The sequence below is a fragment of the Diadema setosum genome, chromosome 13 (genome assembly GCF_964275005.1).
Source record: "Diadema setosum chromosome 13, eeDiaSeto1, whole genome shotgun sequence".
In the NCBI taxonomy this organism is placed as follows: Eukaryota; Metazoa; Echinodermata; class Echinoidea; order Diadematoida; family Diadematidae; genus Diadema; species Diadema setosum.
In genome coordinates, this window is record NC_092697.1 from 16209831 (window position 1) to 16231991 (window position 22161).

The following is a 22161-nucleotide window of genomic DNA, read 5'->3' on the forward strand; positions in this document are numbered from 1 at the left end:
GATTTTGAGATGGGATTAGATTGGGGGGGGGGGGGTGGGACAGACGCGAGGAGGGCGATTACTCATTGTTCCATCTCCTTCGCTGGACTTACTCAGATTATGTAATGAATCTCTCAAATCACACTGGACATGCACAATGACTTCAATGCGCAAGGCTAATGCCCCTGTCACACTTTGCCGGATAAGGCAACCGCATGGAACCGAAGGTCGATTTTTAATTGGCATCCGTTGATATCCGTTAAAATGCGTTTCACGTCCTTTTTATCATTTGGATGGACATTTGTCTTCCGGTGATGTTCGTCAGAGTGGCCAAAAAACTTTTTGCATGCACAACATTTTTCCTCGCCAAAAACGGATAGCGCGATCCGACCCTTGTCCTATAGTTGCACGATTTCTCCTGTATCTGTACTGTACTTTGTCGTTTCCCTCGCGTTTCGATCCGCTAGGCCTCCTGTAAAGTCCGTTGCTGCAGAATGCCGACATGGCCCTCCAAAAGTATTAATATTGCCGCCTGGAGGAGGGAAAGCAAATAACAGAGAAGGCAGATGCGGTCCAAGAAGTGGCAAATTGGTCCTGAGAGACACAGGCAATTTGGTTTGAATGACCAATTGTCATAGACACAAAGGCGAAACAAATTCGAACTACTTTGCTAAGTCTCCCCGATTTACCATGCAAGTTAATGTTGTGTTTCAGGTGAAAAGGTGAGAGGCACATCAATAAGAACGCAAAATGCAATATATGTTTTAAGTCGGAAAGACCATCATATTCTTGGGGGGGGGGGGCTTCTCACCCCTCTGTGACAGGACAACAAGTCTTTCGGAAAAGCAAGATTTTCAGTCAGTTCACTATCATGGCTGCTATAAGATTGTTGTAAATACTGAGGAACTGCAGAGATCTAAACAAAATTTATGGAAGCATGCATAATTTATACACTAGTTGTAGGTTTTACCAGCAAAAAGGACAGCCTTGATAAGATTCGCTATCATGGGGCAATAAAGTATATTCGATATGACTGGGCATCGGCTGAGATAAACTGTTGGATATTCACAGGTTAAAGGTTATGAGTGAACTTTGACTTAAAAATGAGACAATTAAGTATAAGCCATCAAAATCAAAACCATTGACGTCAAGGTTCGAATAGCATTCGGAAATCTAACTAAGCCATCTTACTGTAATGTGACTGTGATGCATTTGATTTGATGTATCACAGAAACTGTTTGAGAGAAAATAGGGACTGCTTCAAACCTTGAGTCAATGTCCAAATTTGAAAAATGTATTGCCGACACTGATATTGTGAATGTAGTCAAAATAGTGTTTATGACTTCAGGATCTTCAAATACAATGGATGAGTTTAAAGAAGAATAATTATGTGCCTTTACTTGAGAAAATCAACGTTCATCCGGCTGTCAATCATTATAAAGAACATCTGAAAAAAAAATCAATCAGAAACAAAAAAGAGAGAAGGTTAAATTTGTGAAGTAACATCGGGCATGAATGAAAGTGATTTTGTGTAAAGTGAAAAACTTCTGGGTAAATCTGCATATAAGTGATATTTAGGACCAAAATGAAGAAAGCGGTGTCAAAGGTCTAGCAACGTAGCCAACATATTGAGAAGGAGGCTAAGTCTTGGCCTTCGATCCCTTGGCATATTGATGGGAACTGATATGAGATGTTAAGTGAAGTGCGCAGGTAGTAGAAGCAAAACTGGCAGAGTGTCGGACGCTCCAAGATGATGTAACAAATGTATAGCCAATAGCACTAACGTCAATGGATCTCTGACGTTCGATGTACGTCTCATGCGTCACCTATGTGTTCCTCGTGCGTTTTGTCCTGTGGGCAAGCAGTTCATATTCGTTTTTTAGTCGTTTGCGCACGTTTCACTGTCCTGTACACAATCGCCCCAGGTTCGTTGTTTATTCGTTTGGTTCGGCCCCTATACCGTGCACGTATCCTCCTCTAAAACGGAAACTTTGCACTTTGTCCACCGGATTGACGATTTGAACAACGGATGAGCAAAATATCGCCCGTTGTTTAAACGGTGGGCCTACCCGGCAAAGTGTGACAGGGGCTTAACATCAAGGAGGTTCAAGAGAATGGAGTCACAACCGTCTTCCTTTGCTAGATGTTCGATGCCACCACTCGAAAACATTTGAAGCATGTCCCAAACAGGATCTGCAACGCAGAAAGGAAGACAATTGACTCGTGTCTCATTGCATAATCACCAGCCACTTTCTAAGGAAGACATGTCTTTGTGATGGTAATTACTTTTCGCTATCCCTTTTTAAAAAAGGTAGGTGGTACAGAGACGAGGATGCGCGAATAGAAATTGCAAAAAAAAAAATTGCTAAAATAAAGATGAAAATCACTCGACTGGGCATACAGGGGAACTAATCTGATATATCTCTCAATAAAGACTTATACTTGAAGATTATTCCATATTAGTTTTATTTGTGGAAATTAAGTGGACAAGTGCTAAAACCGGCTTTCCAGGATGGGACAGTTTTAAACATTCTCACATGATACAGCTCTGATTTACGATTTTGCACAAATTTCTGGACGGGATTGACTTTTGTCTTTCATGCTTTATCATTAAAGTATGGTGAACGAGACATTAACCCTATAAAGCCCAAGCTATTTTTACCCCTTCCAGGCCCAAGGGGGGGGGGGGCACATTGTGCCCCCCCCCCCCATATAACTTCTTTATTATAAATTATGATGTATGACCGTCATATTTGGCACATGGATAGAGCAACTCATACTCTACATGACCCAACATTTGAAATTTCTCAAGGTCATTCACTGAGGGCGCTATTCACCAAAATATAAAGAAATACATAGGAAATACGCTGAAATCATTTTTTTTTATTTCTTTATCCCCAGCATAAATGCTTTTATTTCATATCAATCATTTTAATATTTACCACAAAGGAAAAGCAAGTAAACCTTCACCATTTGTCGTGGTTGAAATTTCTCAAGGTCAACATATGGGGACGCTATACACTACAATATAAAGAAATATATGAAACCTATGATGTATTGCTTGGAATAAATACATATATTGGTATCACATTTCATATTTCCAAAATATTGAAATTTTGAGTTTGCAGATTGATAATATGATAAACAAATGATATTACAAGATAAGCATGTGTAAAGATAACACAAAATAAAAGGGTAGTCTTTATTGGAAAATGCTGTGTTTTCGATTATTTCTATTATATCCATTGTGTAATGCCTATGTCATATGAAAATAAAGAAAATAATAAGAAAACCATTTCAGAGTAATTCACAACCATAATTACTTCACCATTTGGTCCTTTGGCAAATTACAGCCAAGAAAACTCCCATTTCATCAATTATTACATTGTTAACTGAAATTGGAACAGAAAATCATGCAAAATCTGACGAACATGGTTGTCAGTTTACGGTTGCCATGGCAACCAGCAATATCGGACATAGCTAAATTATACATCAAAATGTTCGCAATAAGATTTAGGAAAAGTCACCAAATTTGGTTGAAATCGGGTAAAGGGTGTAGGAGTGGCAAACGAAAATATGGTATGTATAAATCACCCTGTTTATGAATATCGTCCTTTTTTTCTCGTTCACCATACTTTAAGTGAAATTTCATATCATTAAATAAATAACCAAAATATAGCCAACATTATGTTAACATTCAAAATGAATGTTCAGATTGCTCAGCAAGACAGCGGCGTCGAACATCGATTATCAAAGGCACAAATGCCCCTGTGGAATTCTTTTGTACATCAATAGAAAACTGACAACTGTTTAAATAATTACAGCCAGTTGGAACTCCAACTCTTAAACCTCCTTACTTACATAAAAGGGGAACAGACGACAATTGGGCGAACTTAATCAATGAAGCCAATTGCGGTATACGATTTCTTTGATTTTACTCATTTCATCCGATTGATACACATAGTGCGCACATGAAGTCAGACACTGCTCACCCTGTTACAAAATTATCATAGTCCTATTTACTATACTACACAGGCGAAGCGGTTTCAATTATAATTATAAAAAACATTACAACGGTACTCATGCAGCACGCATCCTGCGTTTGTCACCAAAAAAAAAAAAAAATGCCAGCATTATAATAGTCTTTAAAAACCATGAATTTAACGGCATGTCTGTTTGAAAGAGATCGTATCATAAGGTAAATTTATTAATCCATACTTTATCGTATATTATTACAGCGACTCCCGGTCAGAACTCTGCCACCAGTAAAATTGAATGATGCAAGAAAAATAATAAAAAAAATAAGATAAAACAGATTTTAAATGCCACTTTTTTCTCGAGGAAGAGACATCGCGGAAAAATCAGACTAGACGAAATGAGAGCCTGTGTTGCTGCAGGTGACACATTCAACAAGGAAATTCCACCATTTACACAGGCAGATAAGGACAATGAGTCCGACACCAAGCAAACAATGCCCACGAGTTCGACACTAGCAAAAAAGACCCACGAGTTTTGGACTCATGGGCCTTATTTGCTTAGTGTCGGACTCATGGGCTGTATGACTCGTGAGCTGTATGATTCGTGGGTGTCGACCGCTGTGACGTGCGCACCTGTTATTCGGGGGGGGGGGGGTCAGAATAGAGTCATTGGAGACAACGAACTTTGCCTCTCTGCTCCATTCTAATGAAATAGTTTTGCAGAATCTGAAGGAGCACTAGGAACACAGCTACGGTTCTCGATTCTATAGAGGCACTTTGATGTCCCCATTACTATATATACTTTTACTTGCACTTTAACAGAGAATTAAAATGGGGGGAAAAGCAAATTATCAAGTTCCGGTTTTGAAAGGACAAGATGGCATGAGAACAAAACATCTGCTTTATCACTGGTGTTTGAAAAGAAGAAGAAGAAGAAAGATTCATCTGGGTTGCAACAAGCTAGTTCGCAGTTCCACTTTGCGCGTGAGCAGAAAAGAAGGTCATTCGTACCATCAGGCATACTGATTTTTTTTTTTATTCACTGTGTCACAAAATGTGCACACTAGTAGTTATGTACATGTATGATGTACTGTATGCATGGTTGTTTTAATGTGTTTGCATAAAAGTTGACCAGATTAGTGGAGAATATTCTATTTGGTATAGCTACAATACATGCTTGTGACAGGAAATACATTATAGCTCACTCAATCTAGAATGATATCTCACCCAATCCAGAATGTTCTAAGAAGTGCTTACATATTTGGCTGAGTGATGCACTGTCCCTGTAGCCCAATGTGATTGGTGGTTATTTTTGGCAGGATGTTATGCACATAGTTAGGCAGTGAGTCAGCTAGGATTTCTGGAACAGTCTTGGACTTGCTAGTAAATACAAGTGTGTAGCCCCGGGTTGGAGCAAATTACAGAATATTCAAGAAAGGGGTGAATGGACATATATAAGCCGGAGAGATTTACGTCACTTCTGGCTCTGAAGCGACTTGTTATAGTCAGTCCTGTGTTACCTGCTGACCTGTTATGTTTGTGGAGATAAGGCCTGGGAGACATTTTGCCTGCAGAGAATTAATTTGCCTACATTGGAGATAGACTCCATTTTTATGTCATATGGACATTGCTACGGCAAAGCTGTCACGGGCTGGATTCCTAGCTGGACATTATTCAGTGAATCATCATTCAACGCATCAACTGGACGCGGTCGTCATAACGTTCGGATTCTGCACGTTTTGCTGTGGAAGTATACCCTGGATTTTCACCCTGGATATAGATCTATAACGTGGATTATTGTACCCTGTGCCTCTGGATTTACGTCGGAGGAATCATTCATCGGTGCATCGGGGATCATTCACCTGTGCATCGAACATCGTATTTGGACATTTCCAGGGGATTACATGGACCTTGTGATTTAAGTTTTGGCTGTAATGCATGTAAGTGATTCCATCACCGATTTATAATTGTTTCTAGTGATCATTATTGTACTGCTGTGAAAACTGATTACGAGTCTGTACCCACAATATCACTGTTAATAAACTGCCTGAACGTTAGTTGATTGTTTCTTTTGTGCGATCATTCTCAGTGTGATTTTGGTCGTAACAACTGGAATAAACATCTGTGATGTAATGATTAACCCCATTCATGTAATCCTCATAAATAATACTTGCCAGCACATACACGTGACAGCAAAAGTGGTATTTTGCAATATCACTAGAAAGAAGTTGTTGATACATTAAATGCAAAATAATGAAATGGGTGCAAAATTAATTTCTACTACGCAAGTTCATTCTTTGTTTGAACAGGAATGATAAATCCCATAAATTGTTTTTACGTAGAGGGAAATGCATTATGTCGCTCTGAAAATGAGTGAAGTGCCTCTAACCGACTAAGAAAAAGGAAAGATCATTCGTACTATACGGTGCTCATGAACTACCCCCGAGCTGCCTTTTTGGTTGATATGCACATAAAATGAGACGTATTGTGAAGAAATGAACATTATTCTTTCTGAGTTGACATTACCCAACAACTCTTACAATGGAATGAACTTATGTTCACGTCTTCAGTAAGCGATAACCTAAAACATCGATTTGATAAACATCAATAATTTTTTTTAATTGAAGTAAATCAGTGGTTTATGAGGATAAACATAATTTCACTTAATACAGAGTGGAAAATTGCAAGTATTTTATGAATGTGATTATTTACATTATGGGTTAGCTTTGAAGAGAAAGTTAGGGAGAATACTTTTTGCTTTTTTTTTTTACCTGAATCACAATTGGGGAGCTTTGTACCTGAAGGAGAAAAAAGTTCGTCAGGTTTAACACTTTTTTTTTTTTTGGTAACAGAAAGCTGATCAATTCATGTTATATTCACGCGCCATTGTTTACAATTGTCTAAGAAGAAGGTACAGTGTAGTGGATACAATTTGTAAGTTGGAGTCATGGTTACGATGACCCAAAATTGCTTCTGTCTTCCGCCCTGAAACGCGTGTTCACCTTTTCAACGCCTCTATATGATCCCTGCTGACTACACGGAAGTTCCTGTCATTGTATACAAGTGGAATAAGCAACTCGTCTATCATGCTTTACTTTATTGATGTCGGACTTTGGTAATGTTTTACGGGGAAAAAAAAAAAAGATGTTTCTCTTCAAAAAAAGAAACGTCGCAAAATAACCAAGGATTGCGCTCTTCCGCAAGCAAACTGATGTCAAAATCGTCCAAATTTGGCAACGCTTTCGATACACGTTCAGCATGCCCAACCTCCCCCCGAAGTAGGAGGAAGACATTATTCGATCCATGTTTGTGCATTTCTTTCAGTGCCCTTCACTTTGCACGTACTCAACTGGCCCTTGGATATCATTCATTGCTGTGTTTTTGACGATAAAAGTTTAGTGGCACTGTTGGTGGATCGCAATCTATACCCAAGTCAACTTGTAGTCGTCACCTCATCTCAGTAAGTCTTTTTTTTTTTTAAGATGTGTTTTGTGTTAAATTGTTTTTCTGACAAATATTGGAAATCTATTGGCTTGATGACCTCCATAACAATGGGACGATATCTCTAAAATACTCAGGGAACAGTCTGGCTGAATTTAGCATGACTGTATTAACAGTATTTACTGATAGAATTATTATATGCTGTTGGTTATACTTTCAGCATGTATGTATCCTTATCTTTGTGTATCTCAAATATGATAAACTTTATGCAATTTGGAGTTAATGATCACCTGTTCTGGCAAGTTGATTGGGCTCTACCGTAAAACGCTGATGAATGTTCAAGCCTGACAAATGGAGAAGTTGTTTTGATTATTAAGTCACCTGAGCAGATATGGCCAGAAGATTCCCCCATACTAATCATCGTAATCTTAGAATGTCTCGTATTATCATTCTCTTTTTATCGGGGAAAGGGGTTCTACTTGATTTTATATAATATAATATAATATAATATAATATAATATAATATAATATAATATAATATAATATAATTTGTTGTCTTTCCTCCTCTTTTCATCCTTTGTTTCCAGGTCCAATCATTTTAATGTATACTCTTATTCTTCCTACAACCTGATTCTTATTTCATTTATTTTTGTTATTTCAGTTTCATTTCACCAGGGTATACATTGTATTCTCTTCAAGACCTGCGTGTATATAATTTGTTGTCTTTCCTCCTCTTTTCATCCTTTGTTTCCAGGTCCAATCATTTTAATGTATACTCTTATTCTTCCTACAACCTGATTCTTATTTCATTTATTTTTGTTATTTCAGTTTCATTTCACCAGGGTATACATTGTATTCTCTTCAAGACCTGCGTGTACAGTTCCTGCTCTTTTAGAGAGCCTGATGTTAACATTATATTTCATTCTCTCACTACAGAAGAATGAGTGTGTTTAGACTTAAGACCAACTGTTGTAAGAGAAGTATCTCTAGATATAGGAGTCAGTAGAAGTTACCCCTCACATTTTATGATATATTCAAATCAACGCATTTAAACAGTTAAAGCAACACCGGCTGTTAATTTGGTTGCACGTCACGAGACCGATACCCATACGAGTCATATAGCCCGTGGACGAGCTATACAGCCCATGAATCATACAGCCCACGGGTTATACAGCTCACGACTCACACAGCCCATGAGTTGACACTAAGCAAAACAAGGTCCACGGGACCGACACATTACACACCCGCCACTGTGTTTTATCTGTCGAACTCGTGGGCTGTTTTTAACCGAGTGTCGAACTCATGGGCTGTATGAATCCTGACCTGTATGACTGGTGCGTGTCGGTCTCGTGGGATGACCGCGTCTGTTTTGCTTTCAAGCAGGCCGACATAATAGCTGTCTCAGAAGCAATGATTTAGTCCATGGGCCAGGCCAGATATTGGTACCACCTGAGGTGGCAAAACCTTTTTGGTGTCATTTTGTTTGTTGGCCATAGATATGCTTATCAAGCTATGATAGCATTTCCAAATGAGTAGCTTAGTCATAATAAATGAATTTTTAACCAATTTGGTCTCGTTGTTATATCCCTATACTTCTGAACCGAGACTAACCGCTATACAAAGAAGAGCTCTGTCTTCTGTATGTTCACAGGTGTTCTGTTGTAAACGCGGTGCGCTTAGTCTTTATTCAAGGCAGCGAAGGGAATATCCAAAGGTTATGTTGTTGTTGTTGTTTTTGTATTTGAGACGCGTCATTCAAATGTGAATATTTACGCCTTTATCTTTGTAATATGATTATTTTACATATAATAAATAAATTAAAAAAATAATAAGTTTTACTATCATTTTTATGCGCGCTATGTGTCTGCTGTTATACGGTTGATGTCCACATCGCTTAGTCTTTATTCAAGACGGCGAAGGGAATATCCAAAGCCTATAATACAGTGTATATCCCTTTATCTAAAAACAACAACGAAAAAAAAGTAATTCCTCGTGAATTTTACCTTATTTTTCAATTATTAATCATTTTCCAGTGAAAACGCTACGGTAAAAACACTAATACCACTCCAATGTCGCTTTATTTCCATCCAACAATGAAAAATAATGCAAAAACAATGTACCGGTACACTACAATACATTATAATAAATAATATTGTAAATGAACAGAGTGATTTTTGTTTAAAACTGATGTATTTGTTGAGAGGGTAGTATAAAAACAGTATAGATAATCCCTTTTATTAGGAACTTTAGATTTGATAACGGTACATTCTTCTAGATAAAGACTAAGCGCACCGCGTGACAGCTGTGGACATCATAACCCTTTGGATATTCCCTTCGCTGCTTTGAATAAAGACTAAGCGCACCGCGTTTACAACAGAACACCTGTGGACATACAGAAGACAGTGCTCTTCTTTGTATAGGCGGTTAGTTTCGATTCAGAAGTATAGGGATATTAAAACGAGACCAAATTGGTTAAAAATTCATTTAATATGACTAAGCTACTCATTTGGAAATGCTAAGCATATCTATGCCCGACAAACAAAATGACACCAAAAAGGTTTTGCCACCTCAGGTGGTACCAATAACCCATTTTTCGGGTCTTGGCCCATGGACTAATTAGGCCCTACAGTAATCTCCGCATAGCTGGGTATGACTTGGCAGAGAAAAATCACACTATCCGATTTGACGAGAGCAAGGGCGGATTAAACTTGTCCTAGTTGTCCATCCACCCATGTTTCATGTTCTGCATTATGCGTCTTTCAACAACAAAGTAGGTTCATTTAAAAAAAAGAATGTATCCAAAACACCCACCACCCTTCACCTACAATGATTCAACCTCCAGCTACAATCTTCTTTTTCGTTGTTGTTAATTGTTGTTGTTGTTGAATCACTTAGATCTCAAGATGCGCCTACACCTGTACGTCCTACTTGTGTTCTTGGTCGTGATTGGCGTCATGGTTATGACGTCATCTGCCATACTGGGACTATGCATTCGCCATGAGATGTAAGTTTCACCTCCCTAAAGCCTATCAGGACCAGGTCAAGGACCATTCGAGAAACATTAGAATCGAGAGAGTATACTTTTTTTGCGTGTTTTTATCGACTTGAAACAGTCCTATACTTGTTTAAAGTATAGCAGTATAGGCCTATATTCCCCCTCCCGCTCGACGGAAGCACACTTTTTGTGGAAAATTCGGAAATTGTCATTCCTCTAAGTGTAATAAGTCTATATATAGAAGGGACCAAGCAATGGGAGGGTGACAAGATACCTTTCCCATATTCGAGAGAGCTTCTCTTTTTTTTTTTCAGTCGCACACTTTTGTTGGAATATCTGAAAATTTGTAAATCAGAGAAGTGTGTTTGTCGAAGGAGACAAAGCAGGATGATGTGGGAGGGGATAAGTCCTATCCCCACTCCTACACAAGGGAAATTCTGTATTTTCTGATTGCAGTTAAACGTTTTTGGTGAACATATTTTGTGGCATATTTGGAAAACTGTCTATGTTCAAAGTGTAGCCACAGTCTATACTGGTATGCATGGGGGGGGGGGGGGTGGCGAGCAGGGAAAGGCGTGGGAGAGTCCTATCACCACCCTTCCCGTACAAGGGAGCTTTTGCCTTTTTAAGGTTGTAATTGAGATATCTTGCATACACATATTTGATGGAATATTTAGGAAATTATTTTTAAAAAAATGATCTGGAGGAACTGAGAGAGGAAAGGGTTGATTAAAAGGTGTTAAAGGGGATATTCTCCTTGTACATGAGGGAACGTTTGAGTTTTCGGAATATAAGTGATAAGTCTTGTGTACTCAGAATTATTCAGAATTTTTTGAAAATCTGAAAAGTGTACTAAGGCTAGGGAAAGGGACACAGAGAAGAGGGTTTGGGAGGGGGTACTAGTATCCCCCTCCCAAGAAGCAGAGATTTTGCTTTTTGTTATTGAAATTCAACGATCTTGTGCACTCTTTGAGTGAAATATTAAAAGAAAATGGCCTTACTTGAAAGGTTGAAAGGGAGACCCGCTTCATGCACATGCATACAGTATACAGTATTTTTTCCAAATCCCCGGTCCAAATCTTTGGGGGGGGGGGGCACCGTCCCATCACACCCCCTCCCCCTGGCTACGCCAGTGCTTCGGACTACTTTACATGTTTTCTTCAAAAAACCATTATCAAATCAAATCAAATCAAATCAAATCAAATCAAATCAAATCGTTGACAGGATGTTTTTTCTTTTAATTTTCCGTTAGAAGCTCCAACTAACATTTACGGTAATCAAGACATTTGTGATTTCTCGTGTTGAAGAGCTTTTGAACCTTCACGAGTATAAATTATATGGAGGTGTATTCTTCAGGTTGTGTTGTTGCTGCCGCTGCTTCTTTATAAGAAGGCCCTGTAATGACACATAGCGACTGCATGTGCAATTTTGTAGGTATATGCATTATCCACCGTTATCATCTCTATTACAAACAAATTAACATCGTCATGATTATGTTCAATTATAGTGATATCTGCCTGTATCGGGGGTAGCAAATAAAACAAAATAACAGTATGTTTTGTACGTAATTGTCTGATATTATAGGGATCTTATTGATTAACAAAATGTACATGATTATTCTGATTTTGTGGTGGGGATATAGTATTTGACAGATATTTCACTGAGTCTATGACAGCAAACCGAAGAGTTAGAGAAAGAGAGAGAGAGAGGGGGGGGGGAAGGGGGGGGGGAAAGAGGGGGGGGGGGGGAGAGAAAAAGGAGAGAGGGGAGCAAATGCACAAGTGACCCTAATAATGGGCAGATAGGGACCCGCCTAAGATTTGCATAATAAAGTTGTAACTGTAACGATCGCTTAAAAGTTTGTTTGTTTGTTCATTTTCCATCAGAGAAGATGGCTGGATAGCCCATATTCAGCTATGTTAAGCTGGTCTTCCATGAGGTCCGGCTGGATGTCAATTTCCTTTTATATAGTCGGATTCCACACCGTGCTCAGGACGATTTGAATAAATAGGGTAAAACCAGACGAAAAAGAACTTTCATATTAATTGGAAACAGAATGTAAAAAGTGTAGAAATCTACAACTTTTTCGTGTTTTCAACGAATAGCGATCGCTAGCTCCACCTGCTCGTGCCCAAATTTTAATAATAACTAATGTTTTGGATCTCAATGATTAATATTCTGTCTCTCATGGCGGTTACTATTACTGCTAGATTGCATTGCATCACAAACATGGGAAATATGACGGAAAAGATGCAAGTTTATTTTTGATTTCACGGTAAATAGAGACATTATTTTAAAAGAAAGATATAGATTTAGTTGAAATGGAGATTCAGATTTCAACTTTTATTTTTTTTTTTTGCACAATAGTTAGAAATATCAAAATCATGTACAATTTATAAGAGATATGAAAAGTTTATCTATATTATGTAGTTATATATCTATATAGTTATGAAAATCAGTTTTGAAATGGCTTAGACATCCAAAAATAAACTAAAACAAAGTGATTCTGATCTTAATTGATACTCTATACCATTTTGTAAACATGGTTAAAGCCAAGTTTGACATTGCAGTTGAGGATCTTTTCCCCCATTGTATCATCTCATTACTAACTTACAACTTGCAAATCTGCAGATGAACGGAACCCCGCCCTTCCCCAGTATTAGGCCCTAAGTATGGACAGATAAATTCAAATTGAACAAGGTATACCAACCATTTCATCGGTGTCTTCCAACGCTGGAAGTCATGTTTATTATCATGTCTGTCCTCCAAACCAGAAAATATCGAGAAGTGTGCCGCAGTTTTCGCCAAGCCAACCGGGAGAGCTACATCGCCTGGTGTCCGTTCATCCAAAAATACAAAACCAGCTTCAGGTATAGGGGCCCTACAGATTTTTCTTGCCAAATAAAACATGTTCCATGTGTTCGAAAAAGAGTTCGCCTTTTGGTGAGAATGTCTAGCTTGTGTCAACCCACTTCATATGATTATTGTAATAAGCGTGCTGTAGCCAACCTCTTTTTCTTTTTTTTGTTCGTGTTTTCAACAGGGGCAATGATTTTTCCTTCTGCAGTAAAGAGTGTCTATGTATTTATGATTTAAGATTTTGATATGCCCCCTCGACACCATGATAATCAAATCGTAAAAGCAATTCATATTATTGCAAACATTTTCTATTCAAATCAATTCAGTTTTTATTTTCCCCCAGCAAGGAGTGAGACAAAGTATAATGTAATATAAAGCATGCGTAAAACAACCACATTGTTTGATTAATTTCAGTCAAGAAGAAAGAAATACAAAACGAAAAGTGAATCACACGTACAGTATATAATAAGATATGATGTAATTAGTATAACTTAAGAACACTTATGCATGCTTTGAAGGATAACAATAAAGTAGGTATGGCAAAAGAGTGGTATACTAGAAAGCTAGGCTTGTAATACATGGTTCACTCAAAACCTGACAAAAAAAAGTGTTCATGATCGTTTTTTCAAACCGTAAGTTATTTTGAAGTACAGAAAGTACAGTTTCAGGCAAATCAAACAATGTTCAAGTTGCAAGTGTTGTTAACAGGTTGTATAAGAAACCCGAAATGGTGACTGGTGCGCGAAAAATGCTGCTTTCACAGGACGATGTACAGAACCAACTACACCAATAACTGTCGGCTCCAGTCCTATCGAGCTGTCGTATTTGAGTGCTGTGGTGGGTTCGCTGGGGACGGAACGCAATGCACTGGTAAGTACGATCCAGTTTGATATCAGTCATTACAAAACGCTCACACATGTGAACGTACATAATATACGCCGTGAGGTAAATGTGAGCACAACTGATACAGTGTATCATCGTACATCTCATATTGTATATAATTGTTTGGGCAACTTCAAAAAGTCACATTGACAGTATGCTGCTTTGCCAAAAGAAAGCTATACGTATATGCAGCAACTCGGGTTATCGGAAACATTCAGATCCTTTATTCGCAGCATAAAAAAACACTCACACATTATTTTTTTTTCCCTTCAAAAATCACTCTTCGTAATTCGCGTAATGATATAACGGTCAATTGCCATCTTCTTTTTCTCATTACTTCAGTTCAACAAGGACATACATTCTTATCCCACTTTTGATTTTGATAAATTTCATTTACATAATCCTAAAACGGTGATGGCTCTGAAATCTATAAGACACACCGAACCCGATATTTGGAACTCCTTCCTTCTGACATTCGAACTTTAAAGTCCATGTACTTTTTTAAGAAAGCTTTAAAACAATTTTGTTCTCTGGGTATCAGTGATATCATTTTATCTTTGTGTAAGTGTATAAAATGTTGATACATTTCGTAATCATGACCATGACCTGCAACTGCTAATCTGTGAGTACCTCGGTGAGAAAATATTTTGTCATACCTCACAATACTGATCAGCGATCCAGGTGATCTAAATTTGTGTTAACCTTTGGTGAAAGCAGACAGACCTCTCTTTTCCTTTCTCCTTTCTTCTATCCTGTCTCTACGTAAGTCATCCATCCCTCCTATTTTCCTATAATAAATTATGTATTATGCATGTACAAGGGCTGCATGATCAAAGCTAATACGCTTAAACTGTAGTCATTCTGTGTTATTCATTGTATCGCTGTTATGTTTTGCTGTATTGTTATACATTGTAAAGACAATGAAGAAAAACTACTTGTTAACAACTAATGTTTATAAGTGATAATTTGCAGTGATAATGCAGGAAGCAATAAATCAAATATAAAATCCCGTTCAATGATAGCACATTCTTTAAAAGGGCCGAAGGAGGCACCCCCCCCCCCCACACACACACATGCATGACGGAAAACACTGCTCTGTCATGAAACTCATGGAAAAAAAAAACTGACTAGTTTCCTATTAAGCGGTTCAATTAATTTCACGCTCTTTATGGTAGAAGAGAAGTCAGTGACACAGTGAAACAGTAAGATAAAAATCCGATAACAAAAAAAAAAATCCATAACAAATTCCGAAAACAATAAAAACATAGAAATTGAAATGACTTTTGAAGGTTTTTATGATGTAAGCCAACAAAACAGATGTACAAACTAAAAGAATAGACTCTCGATGCTGTAAGTGGTGTTTTAACAGGCTGAAATAAATGAGCTTGGGCTTTATTTTGCATAATTGATTAATTAAGGTGAGAAAGTGATTATCTTTACAAAAATTAATGAAACAATCTTGTCATACAATAAGGGTTCGCAAATTTCGTCGCGATCGCTCCGCTGATGGCTAAGACTGTGGCGTCGATCCGTTTTCATGATGGGGGGGGGGGGGACAAAGCCTTGAGTTGGAATATCTGTGCGAGGGAGCGGAGGTGGTGTCCACCCTCCCACACAAGGGAGATTTTGCATTTTCAGACCTGAAATTCAGCGATTTGATGACACTCTTTTGCGGTTTTTTATTTTTCTTTGAAAAAATAAAAATAATGATTCACAGATAATGCAATTACTAAATCGCAGTATCTCAGCTTTTGCTCCGAGTGTGCGACATCACTGTGTAGGTCTACTATAAAGTGATACGTGAAAGTTGACGGGGGGGGGGGGGGGTAGCTCCCTCCCACACGACGGACCTTTTGCATTCTAAGACTGAAATAGAATGATCTGATGCACACTTTTGTAGAATATTCGGAAAATTGTCAATTCCTAAAGTTGCCAAGTCTAAATCTATGGATAGGGACCAAGCAGGAGATATAACTTTATAAAAAGGATGAGGGAACTTTTGAATTTATTTGAATTGAAGTGACAGATCTGATGCAGACCCTTTTTTTTAAATGAAATACTGTATTCAGAAATTTGTCAATCTTCCAAGTGTACTAAATGTATGGAAAGGGACTTAACGGGGAGGATGTGGGAGGGGGTATCCCCTCCTCCTATATGCACGTGAGAGAGATTTTTCATTTTCAAAAGTATTGTAATTCAACTATCTGTTGCACGATGGGTGAAATAATTGGACGGTTTTCAATCAAAAAGTAAGAAAATTATCCTCATTCCGGAAATAATAAAGGGAAAAAATAACATGTTTGCCCCCCTTGTCCTCCCTTAGGATGACGTCCTTGAATACGAGAGAGCATTTGTATTCTTAGAATTGAAATGAAAATATCTCGTAAAAGCAGTTTCGATGGAATTTGGGAAGTTGCCAAGCCCAAATGTTTACAGAGGGAGGGAAATCAAGCGGGATCCCCTCCACCCGACGGAACTTTTGCATTTTTTTTTCTTAAACTGAAGTGGCAAATCTAGTGCACATTTTTGATGAAACCTTTGGAAATCTGTCAATCTAAAAGTGTACTAAGTCTACGGGAAAATGACGAAACGGGGAAAGGGTGTGGGAGGGGCATTCCCCAACCAAGCGAGAGAAATTTTGCATTATTTTTCGAAATTGAAACATAGCAATCTGGTACACAACTTGGGTGAAACATTTGGACAATTTTCTATCAAAAAAGCAAGAAAATTGTCACATCTTGAGAATTATGGATGGGGGGGGGGGGGGGGTTACAGGGGGCAAAATGATATATTTGTCCCCTCCCCCGGCCCGTATTTTCATGGACAGTGGAACAGTCTCAAACGAACTATATACTATAATCATGATAATAATATACGCAGTAAAACTCGAACATTTTCTCTTCAAAAATGTGAACATACAGCCGCAACATCATGATTCCTTTGCTCCTAATCCATTTTTCCCTTTTCTAATCCCCTTTTATTTTTGTTTCTACCCTTTGACAAATCCTGGTCTTCCCCATCCATATATTACAAATTAAAGTCTGCACCCCCCCCCCCCCCGTCTTCTCAACTTTGTTTTATCATCTACATGCAGACATTAACGAGTGCACTACCGGGGATCATGATTGTTTCAATGGAGCCACTTGTGTCAACACAATGGGAGGTTATAAGTGCGTTTGCTCTGCCGCTCATACGGGAATATACTGCGACCTTGGTAAGACTTATATATTTTTTTTTTTTTGCTTGATCTTTATCGATTTCATTCAAGCCTTATAGACCTGAATAAGCAAATCCGTTCTTTATTGAAAGAGTGAATACATAAAAGAGTGAAATTAAAGTGAAATTGGAGTGAATTTTGAGTGAAAATGTTCATTTTCACTCATTTCGGAGTGACCTCATAGATCACTCGAACATTTTGGAGTGATCCCTGATCCCGAGTGAAAATGAACATTTTCACACAAAATTCACTCCATTTTCATTCTAAATTCACTCTTTTCTATTATTTACTCCTTCAAGAGTGAACATTTTCACTCGATCTTTTTTTAGAGAGTAAGACATACAAATTAACACAACTAAAGACAAAGCTAACAGCATTGTGCAGTATTTACTGCCATAATCTCTCACTTTAATGGGCCGACACTTTATTTATTAAATAATACAAACGAAACAATTAATTAAAGATAATTTTTATATAAAAGAATGATAGAAAGAACAATTAGTGCAATGTACAACCGAAGAATGTATTGTTTTAGAAAGGCCCTGTCAGCTCCCTTTCATGAAAATAAATCTTAATCTGTCATATCTTACAGAATATTAATCACATCATATAATTCTTACTGTATTGATTTATGATCATCCTTCTATTATTATTATGGTTACACTAGCGGGAAATAACATTCTATATAATTGTATCAATCTATGTACTTCGTACGCCTATAGCCCTATACAAGATGCCGCCACCCAAGAGTTGACGAGTGCAGACGACAATAATTGTTGCAGAGAGGGTAGGCGAGAGATAATGATAATGGGATGATGTTGGTTATTATTCCGAAGGTTCGTTATTCCAAAACACACAAATTGCGTATACCAAGATGTAGGTTAATCCGGAAACGAAAAAAAAAAAAAAAAAAGGTGGGGGGGGGGGTCTTTAATCCGAACATTTCACTGTGGCCTTATTACGGGGGTCCGTTTGCCCGAAGATTCGTAATTACGAAAACAAGATAAGGTGCGTTAATCCGAAAATGAAATAAGGTACGTTGTTTCGGAAATGTAGAGACTGTGCGTACGAACGAACTTTTGGAATCATTAACATTTTTTCATTGTTGGAATAACGAACCTTGTTTTATTTTCAGATAATGAACCTGTCGGAATTACGAACTGTAACAATCATAATGAGCACACCATGTCTTCCTGTTAAATATCCCTGACGTGACAATCAGATAAGTTGATCATTAAGGTGGTATCTCACTGCGAGCTGCGAATGTTTGCGAGCGTAGCGACTTCTAGGGAATTGCAGGGTTCGTTCCCAGTTGCAATCAAATTCGAAAACAATTGGTATCAAATTCGCAAAGAGTTTTCATTGTCGTAAACAGTTTTTCTTGTCGCAAAGAAATTTTAAACATGTTCAAAATTTCTTTGCGACGAGAAAAACTGTTTACGACAACTCAACGAACCCTGACGAAACCTAAAATTCCCTATGTTGAATTCGCTACCCTCGGAAATAATCCCCCCTCAACGAGATACCCCCTTTACTTCCCTTAATCATATCATGGCAGACGTTGATGAGTGTGCCACAGGAATTCATGACTGTTTCTCCGGCCCGTATTGCAACAACTTGGACGGAAGCTTCACCTGCTCTTGCCCGCCAGGTTACACTGACCAGCAGCCGTCTAACCCCGGAAGAAACTGTTCAGGTGATTTTGTTTATCTTTTTTTAATTATTTCATGTTCTATGGTTGCAGACCTGAATGAATAGACCGGTAGTTCCACATTGTGGACCGTCATTCATCACAAGTACTTTTGATTATGACGCTGTTCTTCTGACTCTCTGCATACAGTTGATATGACTTGTGTGTGTCCATGATTGTCATGATCATCAGTCTACCATGCAATGCAGAATGAACCGATTTACATACAAACACGCACACACACACACACACACACACGCACACACAAGAAGAAGGAATCACCTACTGAGGTCAAGCTCCTCCTCCGTATAGGAGACGATGAGAATGAATGATAAAGTGATAAAATGAGGACAAAGTGTATTGTTTATGAAGAACAAAACACTAAAGGGCTGCTGCTAGCGGACTTGAACCAGAGACCTCGAGAATAAGAGTTCGTTGGCTTACCCACTGAGCTATAACGAGGGCTCCACGTGGCTGGTATCCTCGATATTTGAACACGTTGAAAGGATGACGTTCGTTATTCCAATGGTTCGTTATCTCGAAGGTTCATTTAACCAAAAGATTCGTTTTACCGAAACACAAAAATTCCGTATACCCATATTCGTTAGCTCGAAAATGAAATAGGATTCGTTATGCTGAACCTTTGTTGTGTTATTTCAAAGGTTCATTACCGAAAACAAAATAATTTTCGTTCATGAGAGTGTTGCATGAAATGTTATAGGCAAGTCAAACTTTGCCGCAATATCACATCAAACTGTGACGCAATATCACATCAAAACCAATCAACATTTTCCATGCACTGTGATCACCCTAGTGTGCCAATGGATGCCAACTCGCATTAATGTTCTTCATAATAATGTGACACGAGGTGTATTGAAGCGAAAACGTTTATTTAATTAATGATCGCTTGTTTTCAAACGTCATTTGTGTGCATGATTTATGAATTAACGATGACTTTGGGCGTCATGAATCCGGTCGATAATGGGACATATGGTTTTATGGTGCCTCCCTTTTTTTTTTAATATCGTTTGTTTCTTTTGGCTGTCTTCAGACGAAAATGAGTGCACCTTAGCAAAGCACAATTGTTTCAACAACGCATCCTGCATCAACATTCCGGGCTCGTTCAACTGTTCCTGTCCCACCGGATATCGCGAGGGCAACCCCGGTAACCCTGGGAGAACATGCTCTGGTAAAATATGCTCCCTGATGATATAATTATGTATATATGACCGTGCATCACAAAACAAACACAAAGTCGCATAATAGATATTCAAAATGATGATAGGATTGCATTTCATTTTCGAATGCGGAATGTTAACATTTATATCATAATGCCTTCGCTAAACTTTTCGAATAGACATGATTGAGAGAACATCGTCATGGAATCCCGTTGCATCAGTCTCTTTTGATTTCTTTATTCAAGCAAATTTTCTCATGTCCCTTCCGCTGACTCCTCTCTTGTTTCATTTCTCGTCTTTATTGATGCACATGTTTCTTCATCCAAACCCCCGTCCTCCACTAAAGTAACGGCACCTTGATGCGCTAAGATCGTTTTCACTATTAAAGCACCTTTGTGCGTGCGTGTGTGTTTTAAGATTTCTTCACATCTGATTATTCTCCTTCATTTTATTATTATTACTTTTTTTTTTTGGGGGGGGGTTAGTGTTCTAAAGCTATGTTAATACATAGGTCCTAACTCCATGTCTTTTCACTTTCGCTGTGCTTGTGTTTGTTCATTTGTTATTTTCTTGTTTTATTGGTTGTGGCTGTTGCTTCTTATTTGTACCATTATACCATTATTTCATGTGGGGAATTGTTAATAGAAATAAACTTACTTTGTATTCTCTAATTCTGTCTCCCATTCTTTCTGTTCTTCTATCCATCCCTATTATATAAACGTTCTTTATTTTCTATGCTATCTTCTTCCTTTGGCATGATCTCTCTTTTTTTTACCGCAAGGCAAAAATATTTCGTAATCCTACCTGTCCAAATTTCCCTTGCTTTCTGCTTTCTGGTCTTCCCATTTCTCCCAAAACTTCTTCATTTACTTCTGACTGTTTCCTTTAGATATCGACGAGTGCGCAGAGCGAACCAGTGAGTGTCAGAATGACTCGCAGTGCGTCAACACAGATGGAGACTACTATTGCGTATGCCTCGATGGTTACACCGGAAGGCGATGTGAGGAGCACGAGGAAATCTTGGCCTAGACTAGACTAGACTCTACTATGGAGCAGCATCCAAGGAACACCTGTATGGCGCCCTCTCGAGTTGACTTCCAATGCCGAAAATGTTACAAATACAAAGTCACTGATTTCCTTATTTTATATAATAAGGTTTGAATGAAGAAAATAATATAGTGATGAAAATGCCGCTTGGGGTGGCTAATCTCTAGCATTTACTTGTCCAGGCCAACCTTGTAGCGGGATAGAGATCAGTAGTTCAGCCGCATTTGTACAGGGAATAACAGAGTAGGCCCCTATTATCGTTGTAAGGAGCACTTGAGGGCTGATTAATCCTTCCATTTTGTCCAGACCAGCATTTTCTTTCTATGTTTTTTTTTGTGTGTCTTTTTTCCCCCAAAGCAGTTCAAGAGGTGGAGTCACACACACACACACACACACACACACACACACACACACATATTATATATATATATTCCCTTTAAACCAGTGTTTGATGCCACCACTCAAATATATTTGAAATAGGCCAAATGCCGAAGTGGATCTGTCTCTATTACACAGATAGGAAGACAACTGAACTTTCATTAAAGTACCTGTAGTTATTCGTGTCTCATTTCATAATGACCAGCCACTCTCTCATGAAGATAATAATGTTTTCATGATAGTATACCGATTGCCATCCCTATACTGATAATAGTAGGCCTAAATGAGTGGTACGAAATTGTTAAGACACGGAAATGGGCGAATAGCCATCACGCAAAAAAAAAAAAAAAAAAAAGTACATGGATATGTTTGGGCACTAATCTGATCGATATATCAATTCATAAAGGACTATACTTTAAGATTATACCATATCAGTTTTATTTGAATTGACTGGAAAAGGGGAATCTTTCCAAGTGGTTACAGTTTCAAACATTTTCACACCATACGGCTCTGATTTA

At 38.2% G+C, this 22161-nt stretch overlaps 1 protein-coding gene across 2 annotated transcripts; it reads left to right on the plus strand.

Moving 5' to 3' along the window:
• Window positions 1-7285: 7285 nt before the first annotated feature.
• On the plus strand, window positions 7286-21559 carry LOC140236936 (uncharacterized). Of its 2 annotated transcripts, XM_072316877.1 has the most exons (8): window positions 7286-7416; window positions 10293-10401; window positions 13167-13262; window positions 14015-14121; window positions 17228-17347; window positions 18909-19046; window positions 20092-20229; window positions 21108-21559. In XM_072316877.1, the coding sequence occupies exons 2-8, from the start codon at window positions 10301-10303 to the stop codon at window positions 21245-21247; spliced, it is 840 nt and encodes a 279-aa protein (XP_072172978.1). In that variant the 5' UTR covers window positions 7286-7416; window positions 10293-10300; the 3' UTR covers window positions 21248-21559. The 2 variants fall into 2 exon arrangements, with proteins under 2 accessions (XP_072172978.1, XP_072172977.1); XM_072316876.1 differs by lacking the exon at window positions 20092-20229.
• Window positions 21560-22161: the final 602 nt, after the last annotated feature.

Excerpts from the sequence above, each read along its gene's own strand:
- LOC140236936 (XM_072316877.1), top strand. The coding sequence starts at position 10,301 with ATGCGCCTACACCTGTACGTCCTACTTGTGTTCTTGGTCGTGATTGGC. Across the intron at positions 10,402-13,166 it reads CTATGCATTCGCCATGAGAT|AAAATATCGAGAAGTGTGCC; the intron begins GTAAGTTTCACC and ends CCTCCAAACCAG. Across the intron at positions 17,348-18,908 it reads GGGAATATACTGCGACCTTG|ACGTTGATGAGTGTGCCACA; the intron begins GTAAGACTTATA and ends ATATCATGGCAG.